Here is a 14,386-nt window from a genome sequence, read left to right as displayed (position 1 = left end):
ATAGCCGTTTTTGTAATGCACGAAATGCTTGGAAGTATAATATGTAATAAAAATAATAAAACCATATTGACATCCAACTCTTTATTATCCTTCGAACAGTCATCAAAATAATTTATAACAATTTTCTAACACTGTCCATTAACATTAATATTCCATTCAACCATTGAGATGTTATTATCGTTACTCATTCACACATACGGCAGATTGGGCTGCCGCACAGAAACACAGGCGCTGTAAGACCTAAATTAATGCAATATTTGGCCCGGCCTCTTCTTAAAAATAATTATACATTATGACTTAAATTTCCACGAGGCACCTTAGAAAATCTTAGGTATCCTCATTATTATCAGTAAAAATATCGATAAAATACAACAGATTTGCATTACCATCTTGTAAATTCAAACAAAAATATACCTAATACCTACCTAAGCGATTTGTTACATTATGTATTGCACAACTGATGTTACAAGAGAAATAAGTGTGAAATCGACTTGAGTATTCAATAAGGATATGTATTCATATACCAATAATCTATCTGGGTTGTCCACGATCGCTGTGAGGCAATAGCAAAAAGGGGAAGTGGACGAGAGAACTATTATGTACTACGTCGAAACCAATGCTGGTTTCGGATGCTATATGCTTATGACTACAACATTTAAATGCAATAATGTAAAACTGAAGTGACTCTTTGCTATTGTGACACAGCTAGATAAATACAGGTAAAACATACACAAAGTAGATACGTCTACAAAACAAACAATGCAAACACTTTTTACAATAACACACAACACGGTTGTGCGTGAAATGAATATTATATTTAAATATTAATTATAAAGTGAAATCATTCCCGATAGCAAAGCTCACAACCTCGGAAATAATGCTCCCAATACCAGCTTACTGATGATATATTTTTATACAAGAAAGTCGATAAATTACGTAAAGTGCAATCGACATAGTTATCTCTTATCAGACATTATTATAATAAGTGAACGACTCACATAAACAGACAAACAAAGTATTGTCCCTAAGTCTACTACACGAAAAATATTTAAAACATTTTTACTGAATTTTATACATAAGTGTTGTTTTACAACATGATCAGTGCAATCAATTGTGATAGGTATTTAGGTAACAACGTGTATTGTATCTAATTCACTAAACATCCTATAGCGGAATGGGGTTGCAAGTCTTTGAATGATTTCTCATTTCAACATTGAATATTTCTCATAATATCTTGTTCGCTATTTGATATAATTTTATTCAAACAGTAAAGATCGTGAATTGATCTGAGAAATCAATAAAGAATTTACTACTTTAGTAAGATAAAGAAAATATAATCGAATCCTTGAAACACGGATTAATGGCCAAATGTAACGGTTGAGCAAATTTCAACAAATAAAGCACTCGAACTTTTCATTGAAAGGAACAATTAGGAACGAACGATCGAAAACGATCACAAATGGATATAACGCAATTTTAGAATTTGAAACACGATATTCGTAACAGTGCAGTGTGTTGATATCACATTAACAATTTTAGACTAAACATTATTTTACGGTGTACCAATATACTCCCTCAAACAAGGGCCAACGTTTATTATGCTCCGGTAATAAAATATTAATTCGTATTACATCTAGTTGTGTATAATATTTTACAATGCGAAAATACAATTATTATTCGTTCAGACTTTTGAACTTCAAACTGAGTACTTCCCTGTACAAATTTTAACAAATATACATTAACATTTTGTTACTGTGATTTGAAGAATTAAGCATATTCTTCGATTTATTAATAGTTGTTTTATTTTAACAGTAACATTGAAATTGTTAATTTTTATTTTTTCTAACGATCAAATACGGTTGACGATTATACATTTCCATCTATTATTCTAACACTAAATAATTCTTTACATTTTGTACAATGATATAATCAATTAAACATGTCCAAACACATTGTTATGTATGCAAATGAAAATAGTTTTCCAATTGCAAATATTAACATTTATATATATTTATAGATATATATTTATATATTGTAAATACTTAAAAATATTAGGATGTGAAAAAATCGATGCACAAAACGTATAGTACGATACAAATTTGGTAAAATATGGTACATTTAGGCACTGTGAGTAAGGCAACTACAGTGAGGAGATATGGGGACCTCATACGTGAATTTAAGAGTGTTAAAACATTTCAAATTAGAAATATATATTCTTCAAATTCAAGTATTAGGTTGTGATTTAAAAGTATAATTCGAAACGTTTGAACAATTACAGTATTACGTGGTCGTTTTGGATATCTAGGTAACAACAATATTATAATGAGGAAATCCGTTATGATTTAATGTTTATATAACATGATCTAAAAATAGGGTGGCTTGTGACTTAATAGTGCTTTACGAAAATATGTATGATTTAGTGATAAATATATTTCTGTGTTTGAGTAAAGCTAACTTCATTAACATGTAGTGTGTGTTGAGGACTATTTAAAATACGAATTTAATGTAACACTTCAGATCACATTAACAAAATATTTTTTTCTTACTAACAACAAGCTTCATTTTTCAATAGCAACCAATAATAGCCACTAATATACAACACTAACATGGGTACTTTAGAAGTACTGTTTTACAATGATATTCAAAATTGACTTGGTTTTTGGTCTGAAAATTAGACACCCCCGCACATTCTAAATAAGAAAACAAAATTGATTTTATATTTTTTTTCTATTTCAGTTTAATTCATAGACAAATTAATATTCAAGTGATGATTTCTAAATTTTAATAGGATTTCTAAATTTGTATAAATAGAATCGTGTTTACTTACAAGACTGCTTAGAGTGCGAGTGTTATCATAAGAATTTTAAAGCTTCGTGTGGTACCTTTATATAGTCATCTCTACCTAACTTTACCTACTTACATTACATAACATTCGTTCCTAACGGGACGTGTATACATATTATGTAAATATCATTATGATTCTCATGTATAAATATGTCAATAGATAAAGTACATTTTCCAATACATAACTTATTATCTTCTGTGATGACGCTACGCTTACTTAATTTACAAAGATTCAAAGTTCGGATGTCGCACTAATGATATTTTAAAATGGCACAAAAAAACTTTAAAACACTAACACAAAGTCAACAGTCGGTTTAGTTCTCAACGCACTCGCACATGACTGCGGTCACTTCGTCGCGCACATCACGCCCTCCGGCTGCTCGAAACAGTTCACGCACCGAACTTCAGAATTTGTTTCCACTATAACTAATTGACTATAAGCTAAACAGATAATGGCACGGATTGCACATATAATGTCGCTATTTACAAGGGAAATTGAATTCTATCTAGATACGTTTAAAGTTTAAAATTGATCAGGGTTGCATCTATAACACATAGTTGTACTTAATTTAAACATTAATCCTTACTCTTTAGTGTACTTGAATGTGCATTACATTAATAATTACGTATCATAGAAGGGTTGTGAATATAAACAATTAATCAACATCGACATCTACGGGAAACGAAGGTTTGAAGACAGCGTAGTACTAATCTGCCCTTTTCCATAGGACTGATGACTCCAAAGATTCCAATAACAAATGTATATTTCAATATAACCGCACCATTTAAACATCTTCCGAATTGTTCTTTGATTTGTTGTCTAATCCTTACGAGGAAAAGAGCATTTTGTGTAGACCAGGACGGTATAGTACCGAAAGCTCGATGGAGGATTTGCAGCCACGTTTGCTGGGCTTGGAGGTGCGCGGCCCTGGATCTAGCCTGGGCCGTTTAGCAGTGCGGGTGGAGGGGCCTTGGGTAGGAACCGAAGGCCTCATAGCCTAGCTATGTGGCCCAACCTTCGATCCGCGGCCGTTTTGTATGAGGCTGCTCGTAGTCTAGTGGGACGGTGTTGGCGTGCCTCATGTCTTGCCCGGCCGGCGAGCCCATGTTACTTGACGTGACTGATCCTGTAAGAGAAAAATATACTCAGTTACTTTACTTTACTTTTAAATCTATCAAAACTATTACACATAAAAATTCTACAAATCCGATTTTTCCTATTCATCTGTTTCCTGTAATGAAGCAAGTGGAACAACAATAGCTAGGTATAATATTAATTACCATCAATGCCTCCAGACAAATGCGCGGGCTGTGGCGCGGGCGCACGATGCATGTGGTCAGGCGCACGTGGTGGTGACACGGGCTCAGCTTTAATTTTCACGTTGCTAGGCGACGCAGCGGGCGGCGGTGTGCCTCCGCCTAGCACTGGCAGGCTGCTTCTGTTGAGAACAAGACATTATTAACCTCGTCTAATTTGTAAAAGTATTAACAAAAATTATAGCAAAAACAATGTTTCAAACTGAGACGAATAAAATGAGCTAGTTGTATTATATTAATGCAATAGACACTTAATAATAATTAAAATATTATTTAGTTACTTTCACTATCGAGAGATGTTATAAATGGAAAATGTATTAAAAAAATATATATCTTCACTTATGTTATTGAAGTTTCGTTTCACTGCAATAGTAACCCGGGTTCGAATCCTAGTCACAGTAGTGGTATGCTGCCTTAGCAAACCTCTGTTTTAAATATTTTTTTGTCTACGTTAATTAAAGTGAAGTTTATTCGTCTATCCTATTAATTTGTAATCGGCATAAAACCTGACACACTTTAAACCCAGGCTATTCGCCTGACATTAATCCTCCTTCGGAATGCTTATGCTGCCTTCAGCATTAGTCCAGGATCAGGATTAGTCCTTACCATACAGACACTTGGATGGGTATGGGATTTTAAGGCGCCAATTATTTTTATTATCACTTATGCACTTAACAAAAATGTCTTATTGGAATCTAATGACTCTGGACTCTTTTCTAGTCAACAGGATCTCGAAGTAAATTAATTTCATCATAATATATGGTTTTAATAAGTGTAAGAATTCAAAGAGCTTTATTGCTTTATTTTTTTGCTATTTAACAATGTTAAACAAGAAATAAACAAGACGTAATCGTGCGTAACGTATTTCGTTACGCTGAATGCAACTTCTGGTTGTAAAGTGAATTGTAGTAACAATTCCGTTGTTATAACGAGGACTAGGAGTAATGGATTTAATTGTTATATTAAAATAATTAGTACATAATTTTAATTTTTATATCACTCCATTCAAGAAGGTTTTAACCTTCATTATATTAGGTTTCGATTGATGTCACAAATATAGTTTAGTATTATTTTGTTAATGAAGCTTTCCTTAATGAAGAAAATAAATTACTTTTTTGTATAAATATATTTGTATGTGAATAGTATTAAAGTTTGAAGGAAGTATCAAAAATAGTGAAGGGCATTTATATTATACGAATAATTAATTACTTGAATTAAACGGCAATTGTTATAAGCATATTATAATTTTACGCCAATTTTTTTTTGTCCCAAAATGGACAACATCTTTATAGTCAACCATTAAATTGAAAGTCAACTGACCGTGAAATTACAAGCTAGAGGCTATCAGAATAATGTAGAGAGACATTTCAAAGGTCCCAATACCTGCTTCGATAGCCGTGATCGTCTAGTGGTTAGGACCCTACGTTGTGGCCGTAGTAACCCAGGTTCGAATCCTGGTCACGGCAGCGTTACGCTGTCTCGGCGAAGCATATATTTTTTTATATACAACATATTGGCATTTTGTCAAATTAGTTATTAACAAGGTATCTATTGCATTAATACAAGAGTAATTTAATGAATTTAAGCATTATTTTATTAAGCATAAAAATGTATCAAAATTGGGCACAGACATGTACCTGTTGTGTTGTAGAGTCTGCAGCTGATGCGCGCCCCACGTCAGGCCAATGCCCATGTCCGAACTGAGGCTGAAGTCCTGTGGTCCGCCGAAGTTTCCGAGTCCTGAGTAGCTTAGTGGTGTCTGGAACGGACAATGCTTTAATTAGACTTACACCTTCGCCAAACAGAAATGAAAACACATAGTTCTATAAAAACATTCCAAACAATTGAATGTTTGTAATTGAATTCTATAATTATCCATATTTCATTGGCTGGTGTCTTTGGGTACAAGCATAGGCGTCCCGTATCTTGTCAAATGCTCAATTGCCAAACTATCTCTAGCGTAACTCAAGTAGATATACTAATTGTCAATACATGAGTAGTCTAGTGGTCGGTTTAAATGAGTATAATTTAATAGGAGTGTTTAACTCACCTCTCCAGTGTAAGATATATCGTCTTGCGGTGGTGGCATGGAGCTGGGTATGACGACGCGCAGGTTGTTGTGACGGGGCGAGTGGTGCGGCGGCGGTGCGTGTGAGTGTGGCTTGTGCGGATGTCGGTGCGGGGAGGGAGATGGTCCGGGGGAGGGCGAAGGTGTGCAGCCCGCGCCCAGTGGCGAGCCGGCTCCTGGGTAACCGTTTGACATTTCTAGCATTCCGCCGCTTGGGTAAACTGAAATATAATAAAAAATATTACTTATAAGTTACGTAGTAATTCAACAATTTTTTTTTTCAAAATTTTCAGTAATTTATTTATTTCTATTTGTACATAATTCGCATTTACCTGAATCGGTTTCTGAAGACGATGGCCGTGGACTGATAGAGGAGTGCATCTGTGGACTGGCTTGCAAGAGTGACTGTTCATAATTTCCGACTGGCACGCTGACAGGTAAGTTGTAGTTGCTCCCGGTAACGCCGACTCCGACTCTGCTGCCGTTCAATTGGTTTCGTTGCATCATCATTTGGAATTCCTCGTCAATCTTTGAATACTTTGCCTCGGTCCGTGGTGTCAGGTTATATTCCGGTTCTGCCTCTGGGCTGTCAGGCGACATCACTCCGTTCTTATGCTCTTTCTTTGTTAGTGCCTGTAAGTGTCAGCGAAACCAGCTCAGGTGGCTTGACGAGCCCAAATTATAAATCCAATATGTATGACTTTCATGCAATTTAAAACTCGTTACATATTAGAATCACCCTCTGTACACACTGTTAGTTTCAAACACGATTCGATATTCGATTTGCAAAATAATTGCTTCTGCCAGTATGTAGCAGAGGGTAGAAATGTGCCATCTATCACAAAACTACAAAGCACTAACTACTAAGTTATACGTGAAAACTTTTTAGCGTACATTTGTGTGTTGTGTCGAATGCAATGTTACAACACTGACTATACCCATATCGAATCTCGGAGTCAGGTAGGCGCGCTTAATTCAAATAAACACAAAAATATTTATAAAACCCATGCTGCAAGGAAAAAATAACATAAATATTTGGGGTGGCCGGTCATAAACTGTTAGTATGAAACTGGGTGTCTGGTGTTTTGTACTTCATCTTTTTTTTCTAACAGGAAATAAACATACATGCTGCTCGGTGGTGTTTATCTATTTATAATTCTATAGGTATATATAAAAGTGTATTTCACAACATCGATTTTATATACTGGGAATCTACTGAATCGATTAGTTGTCTAACTGGAGTTTTATTAATATTTTTGGGTTTGTTTTAGTAACACATGGTTGTATTAGGTTTGTTTGTGAGTATAAGCGCTGTTAATTGGATAAGTCAAGTTTGCATGGACATTGCATTGCGATCACGGGCACACAGATGACGCCGTACTTAATGTACCTCGATTATGTTGCGGTTGGTCAGGGACTCGTGCGGTTCGTTGTATTCCGTGTATTTCAGTAACACCTGGAAATTTATTATCAGAATATTATTCTGGAAATTTTCGATTACTTACAAAATCATTGACGCGTATTGAACGAATGTGTAAAATCGATTTCTATCGATATGCAATCGTAATTATATACAGTAACTAGTACGACTAGCTGTTTTACTGCTTGTGATTATTATCCAGTTTTATTTAAAATATGATCTGATTCTGTGTTCACGCATCGTTCATTAGGTTGAATTTAAATGTTGCATAGTTGTTGTAAGAAATTACTATGAGATTATTGTTTTGTAAAAGTAGGTATTGGGATACGTAGCGTAGATTTTTTATAGATTCGAGTTATGTATAGAAAGCTGCTGCTATGCTGAAGTAAAATGATTCTGTTTCTGATATTCGAATGTTTTTTAAACTCCTTTATAAAGATAAATCTGATGTATCAACGTTAAGTGATAGTATATGTACTATGTACGTTTTGCATCGTTTGGCATTTAATAAAATTACAAAAAATTTAATAAATTCAAGGCGGTAAAAATCATGTCTATACAATTAAAAAATTAACACGTTTTTATGAAAACAAAAACGTTATTACACTTTTACTGTTGTACAATTATTTTAAATGGTTTCAAAATTATTCTTATTTATATATATGATAAATGACTGATTAAAATACAATTAAGCGTAAAAAACTACATTATTCATAAATAAATTAATTTTATTTTTAACATAATTAATTATATCTCGAATTTAACATTAAATTTAAAATAAAAAGTTCGTTATAAAATTTTTCTTTGAGTTTTGTATGAAAATTATCTCAAAATAATATTAAAATTAAACGATATTGACATAGTTTTAACCGTGTACCATAAAAGTAGGTACATACGTGTAATATTTTCAAGTAGGATATTATCTGTTTTGTTGTAACTTGTAACTAGGTGGCGCTGTAACACAACTTGATCGCCTATTGGTATACGATGTCATATCTGGCAGGTTTTGAACAATTATAACGCTCGTTTCCAATGTTTACGTGGTCTTACCTTATCCATATCCGTGCTAGCATACTGGTAGAGTTTGTTGTTGGAGCTGAAGATGATCAGTGCAATCTCACAGTCGCAAAGGACGCTCAGCTCGTACGCCTTCTTCATCACACCGAATTTACGTTTGTTGAAAGTCACCTGAAAATTAATAGTTGAATTATTTAGCAGAAGATATAAATTGACTTAGAACAAAAATGTATTATGTTGTGTGTATTTTGTAGTAACATAATACATTATGGTTGTGTATAGTTTTCCTATTATATTAGTTACATTAAACGTAAATCCCTAAATGAATTTAATTCGTTGATACTCCGAATCCAAATTACAGGATGCGACGCGTTTTATTCAGATAATTGTATGGATTATTGGAATTTCAAGAAAATAATGTCGCTGTTTAACAGGAAGGGAACTTTTTATTTTTTAACGTTTGATTATTACATTTATATAAATTTTATATTTTTTCTAATTCCACAGTACTATACTATTATACTGAATACTGTGAACAAGCATAACAGATTAAATAGGAATTTAACTATTTAAAAAAAATGGCTATGTTCATACATAAAAGTTATGTAGTAATTGCTTAGTACACGCCACTCAATGGAATACTTTGTAGACTATTTTGAAAATAGTACCTAATATTTTAAACTTAAGAAATAACTTCAGGATTTGTGAGCTTCCTCTATATCATCATATATTAATAAATCAAAATAATTAAATTACAATACAGTTTCACCGAACAATTTAAGGAGTCAGAAAATATTATGAGGACAAAAATTATGAATGTGTCCACGTTCATAAACAGCGCATACTGTATGTATACAAAGAAATTATTGTATTTAAAACGGCGTCGAAAGTTATCGCTCTCAATTTATTAGGTCACGGACACTTACATGAGTAATTATAAGCTGGACCTGTAATGTATGTACGTTTAGTTGAATTATATTAAAATTTTATTATAGTGTTGAGGAGTATATTGCTAAAATGCAGTCATCTATGAAAATGTTTTGTAATGTGAAAAAGAACTGCTTTCGAATTTTTCGTTTATTGAAAGTGATTTCTGTACAAATAATCAAAATATAAAAAAAAAATTGTTAATGGCTGGAATTGTGTGTGGGTCTTATAATTTCTTTTCAGCTTTACTTAATTTATCATTTTTACGTGTTGTGTGTTGTTATGATTTAAATGCTCAGGTTATACCTACAACCAAAACTTAGGTACTTACTTAATATAATTTAATTTACAGATGCATTTATTGTTAAAAATAAATTATTCATTAAGTTAAGCAATTAAATATTATTGCAAAGAATAATGCAATAACAACACATTGTAAATCTTTCGAAATTAATAAAATTATCTGAGATAATTTTTTTTTTATTTCCGTGAACTAATATGGCGGTATTCAATATTCTTTAAAAAGCATTATTGTCTAAAATACAATCAATATCCTCAGTTCGCTCTCAATTATGTTTCCTGTTTTCCATTTTATCATACGAAACATTTTTATCGTCGAATTGATTATATTATGAACTAACCAGCTCGGCGAGCGATGCATCTCTTTAAGTATATCTATAATATAATATCCGATATGCCACCGATTGTATAATACTGGAAATCTTTAATAGAGTAACTATAATAAAAATATACAAAACATTCAACGTCATTGGTTGACAATAACGCATAGCTTCGAACAAAAATATCATTTTACATGCACATATGTATAAGGTACTGCCGTTGTTGGTCGACTGGGCATATGTGTCCTGGAGTCAAGCATGAATTTTCTATGGATAAATGTTCACTAACAGCCGGAATTCTTGGCGAAAGTGTCCTGTGAGTCCAGGGTTTGCACTCTTACCGAATTATGAAAGTGAGACAGTAGAGAGTGGACTCGTTTGCACTATATCAAACGTAGTGAGCTGGTCTCCTTTGAGATTCGCTGCTATGGCCGAGCTCAAAGGATACCAAGGTCCGAACAACATCATCATAATCACATACGGTATTCAATGAAGTGTTTAATAAAATAAACTTAGTATATACGAGTCAGTATAAGTAGACATGTTTATGTATCGGGTATTTAATAACTGTTCATTTATTTCAACAGTAACGTAGGCCATTATTGGCCGGTTGATTATTTTAACTCAAAACAACAATATATTGAGTAGTTTTATAGCATTATTTTTTTTATTTATGTGGCAGTAATATGATACGATCATTGACTCGAGAATAAAACAGCTTAAATCACATGCTGAAGACAAAGTAATATAAGCAACTTATACTGTCGCTTAAAAGGTATTAAAGCATTTCACAACAAAAACTAATTAAATACGAGTTATTTCACATTACGCGCTATTACCTACATTCTAGTTTAGCACTTGCAAAATGCAAATTGACCTTCGCAACAAACATTTCAGCCGTCTGATGCTTACATTAAACCAATCAGCTTTGACCTCCTCCCACCATGGCTTTTTATAATAATTAAGCGAGCACGAAGAAGCTTTATGGCTCAGTGGAGACTGGACAGGGGTATGTAGTTGTATAATTAATAAATTACAAGCAAGAGCGGTCATTGTCCCTAGCGATAATGTTAGCCGCGCGTTCTGCTGATATGTCCATCTGTTAGGTCAGACCAATAAGGTCATTATTTTCACCCTCTAACAACCTTGTATATAATTTACGTTTTAATTTTTATTGGTAATTTGTATATGTAGGATTACCTAAGTGAATCTCTGTTTAAGTTTGTAAGGCCCTAGCTGTCCTGATCATGGATAAAACTAGAAGTAGACACCTTTTTAGGGAATATAAATGAGTAAACTAAGAGTTTTCCGCATTGAATTTAAGAGAATACCGTCTAATATCTCAGAAAAACAAGTGTCTTATGTTTTATAAACGTCCAAACAATTTCCTCGCATGCCAAGTTTACCTAACTGTACTGTATATCTTAGTATATTTGCTTGAGGATTCAAATCTTATTGATATTATAAATGCAAAAGTAACTCTACCTGTCTATCCGTTGCTGTTTCATAGCTAATAATAAGTATTTATGAATTTTAAAGTTATGTAAACGTTATGATTTTAAAGAAGTTTATATATGTTTAATAATAGTATATATTCTCATTTTATGTTTTCCTAAAGTTGCCATCATAATAAAATTTAATAATCGTGGTTTAATTCTGATATTTAAAATGTTATTTTTTTTGTTTTACAGTATGTTTTTAAATTCTTAATAATACAAACCATAATCGGTTGTTGTTATTAATAATTAAACAAACAACGTTAATATTTTATATTATTTGTTATGAAAGGTTTCGGTTTTCTAACTAAATTAATAAGCAAAGGAGTTTTAAAATAGAGTTAAACTTTCTTTTTCTACACGAGAGAGATAATTTTTTAATAAGTATCTCTTTTTGATATTTTTTATTCTACTTGATTTACGCTCCATATTAAACGACTACAATGTTGTGTCATGCTAACCGGAGAATGTATACTTGTAAAGGCATCAGCGTTATCTTCAACGGCATTACATGGCCTTATTTACCAAAGTTACATATTATGCGTAATAAATACATTTTAAAACGCAGCATTTGTGCATAAATTAAAGATAAAACTGTATTTGATTATATCGTCCCTGCCTGTTTGAGCGTGCTTAAAAATATTAAATATTATTTTGGATAATCTTTGTACCGTGATGTTCACTGAATAGAATACGATCTAAAGGAAGATCGCGGATACAATCATTGGTAACCACTGAATTTTCATGCGCTTAATTATAGTACTTTATGGTGAAGTAAAACATCGTAAGAAAACCTTAATATTGTCTGGCCTTTTATTGAGTTACTTAAATTTTTGAACAAGATGAATTGAAATATTTCTTCGGATTCCTTTGAACGATGTCTACAACTCATTATATATTAATTGAAGGTCGAAGGCATATAATATTTTGTTACCAACCTGTCGATTCCGTTCATCCGTGATCCGTGATATTTGTATTTTCTTCCGACCCATGGTGGCAGCAATCTTGGAGAGGGTTTGAGGAGCGGGGGGAGAACGACAGTGGCCGGGCGGCTGGCTGCTTCTACGGACGTCAACAGCTATCTGTTGGCAAACAATATTGCATTTTAGTGCTATTAACATAAAGGTAATTTTTAATTAAATAATATTTTTTATGTTTATTACAGTTTTATTTCAACCAGAATAAAAAATATATATATACACGGAAAAATATATAATGTAACACGCGTGCGACAAATAAACACAGGTATTTTTCGTAGTTTTAAGTCTTTTTGTTTTATTTATATAGTATCGAAATGAAACATATAAAAACTGTACATTAAAAACAAGATTTTCAAGGGCACTTGCGAGAAAGTATCACGATTAGAAGTCTTCCGTAAACAAACTTCACTCTACCGCTGACTAAAAGTGTTTTAAAGTGTGATATATATATAAAAAAATGAAAAGTACATTTATTTCGTTCCGAATTAATATTCAGAGCTCATCTATTAGCCCTAATCAAATGAAACACGGCGATACTGTCAACATTCACAAATCCATGAGCGGTAGGTGATAAATTTGCATAATGACCCCCACAGTCAGCCCCTATGACCTAAATTTTTCCTAATCGACAAGCGATTTCTGACAAGAAGTGGGCTATCACGAGAGCGATGAATACACAATGTTACTATGTCATATAATCATATTATATACTATTTAAAAATGAACTATTTTTATTATTAGTAATGTAGTAAGAAACAAAAGAAGGAACAATCCCCATTTAGTACCAACCTAAAATCAATACAAACATTTTCTTGTTGATTTTGAAACTGAAAACTACCATCAATCGTAAGCAGGACAACAAATAAGAGACAGAGATAGAATAAATAAAATATAACATGACATTTTAACACCTGGATGATCTAAATGTATCTGACTCTGATTATGTGTTGAAATCGGGATAATAATATATGTTTGCTTGGATTAAATCGTGAGGTAGCCTGAGATGAGTTTCTGCCACTTGTAGAGCTGTATACCAACCGGCAGTGGAACAATGTAGTGGGAACTACAAACCTCCTTTAGCGAAGCAAAGAAAAGTCACAGACTATTAATGAAGAAAAATAATCAAATGCAACTCCAATAATTCCATTAATTCAATAAATTGTAATTTCAATTATATTAATTAAACTTGATCTCAGTTAACTGTAATTAAAACTGGTTAACGGCAATGTTTGATAAAACCAGTCTCTTATTTTGTGCATCGAACGTCTGATAACTTAAAAACGTGGTCATACGTTGGTACAGATAAAACGCTTTAAAATATTTTATCCTTCTCAAAATATAGTCTGTAACTAAGCCAGAAACTCGTATACAACGAGTACAACGTTATGTGTTTTTTATTTGTGTTGCATTTTCCTCTTTTTGTTCAGACTCATATTGCCCAGTTTCCCTCACTCTCGCATGTGTGAGTTGGCGGTCACGCATTACGTTGCATGTTTGCACTTAGCTGAGCATGTAGATGTGCCGGTCAGTGTGTGAGTAAAGGGTGAGTAGGGGAGAGGGTGTCAGGTCACTGTGTTTATAGGTGGCTTGTTACGTGGCATTTGCGTTTAATCAGGCATTATCAAATGCTTTATATGAGTGACGGTAAATCTTACTTAACGTGCCGTGATTTCAGATACGTTTATTTCTTTTTTAAT

The 14,386-nt window shown here is 33.0% G+C and overlaps 1 protein-coding gene and 1 non-coding gene across 5 annotated transcripts in view; one reads left to right on the top strand and one right to left on the bottom strand.

Moving 5' to 3' along the window:
• Positions 1-66: 66 nt before the first annotated feature.
• LOC124534428 (myocyte-specific enhancer factor 2) overlaps positions 67-14,386 on the bottom strand; it is a 50,563-nt gene continuing 36,243 nt past the window's right edge. For 2 of the 4 annotated variants that reach the window (XM_047110305.1, XM_047110312.1), the window contains exons 2-9: positions 12,648-12,791; positions 8,700-8,837; positions 7,620-7,685; positions 6,562-6,862; positions 6,212-6,450; positions 5,793-5,920; positions 4,126-4,283; positions 67-3,971 (exon numbers count right to left, since the gene is read on the bottom strand). In XM_047110305.1, the coding sequence (XP_046966261.1) occupies positions 3,847-3,971; positions 4,126-4,283; positions 5,793-5,920; positions 6,212-6,450; positions 6,562-6,862; positions 7,620-7,685; positions 8,700-8,837; positions 12,648-12,701 (1,209 nt within the window). In that variant the 5' untranslated portion in view covers positions 12,702-12,791 and the 3' untranslated portion in view covers positions 67-3,846. The remainder of the gene's footprint in view (positions 3,972-4,125; positions 4,284-5,792; positions 5,921-6,211; positions 6,451-6,561; positions 6,863-7,619; positions 7,686-8,699; positions 8,838-12,647; positions 12,792-14,386) is intronic. The other 2 variants (XM_047110321.1, XM_047110330.1) reach the window with 2 other exon arrangements.
• Positions 5,556-5,627, top strand: Trnah-gug. The gene has a single exon. It is a non-coding gene; the product is annotated as a tRNA-His (tRNA).

The sequence above is a fragment of the Vanessa cardui genome, chromosome 1 (assembly GCF_905220365.1).
Source record: "Vanessa cardui chromosome 1, ilVanCard2.1, whole genome shotgun sequence".
In the NCBI taxonomy this organism is placed as follows: domain Eukaryota; kingdom Metazoa; phylum Arthropoda; class Insecta; order Lepidoptera; family Nymphalidae; genus Vanessa; species Vanessa cardui.
This window is presented reverse-complemented; position numbering and strand designations above follow the sequence as displayed.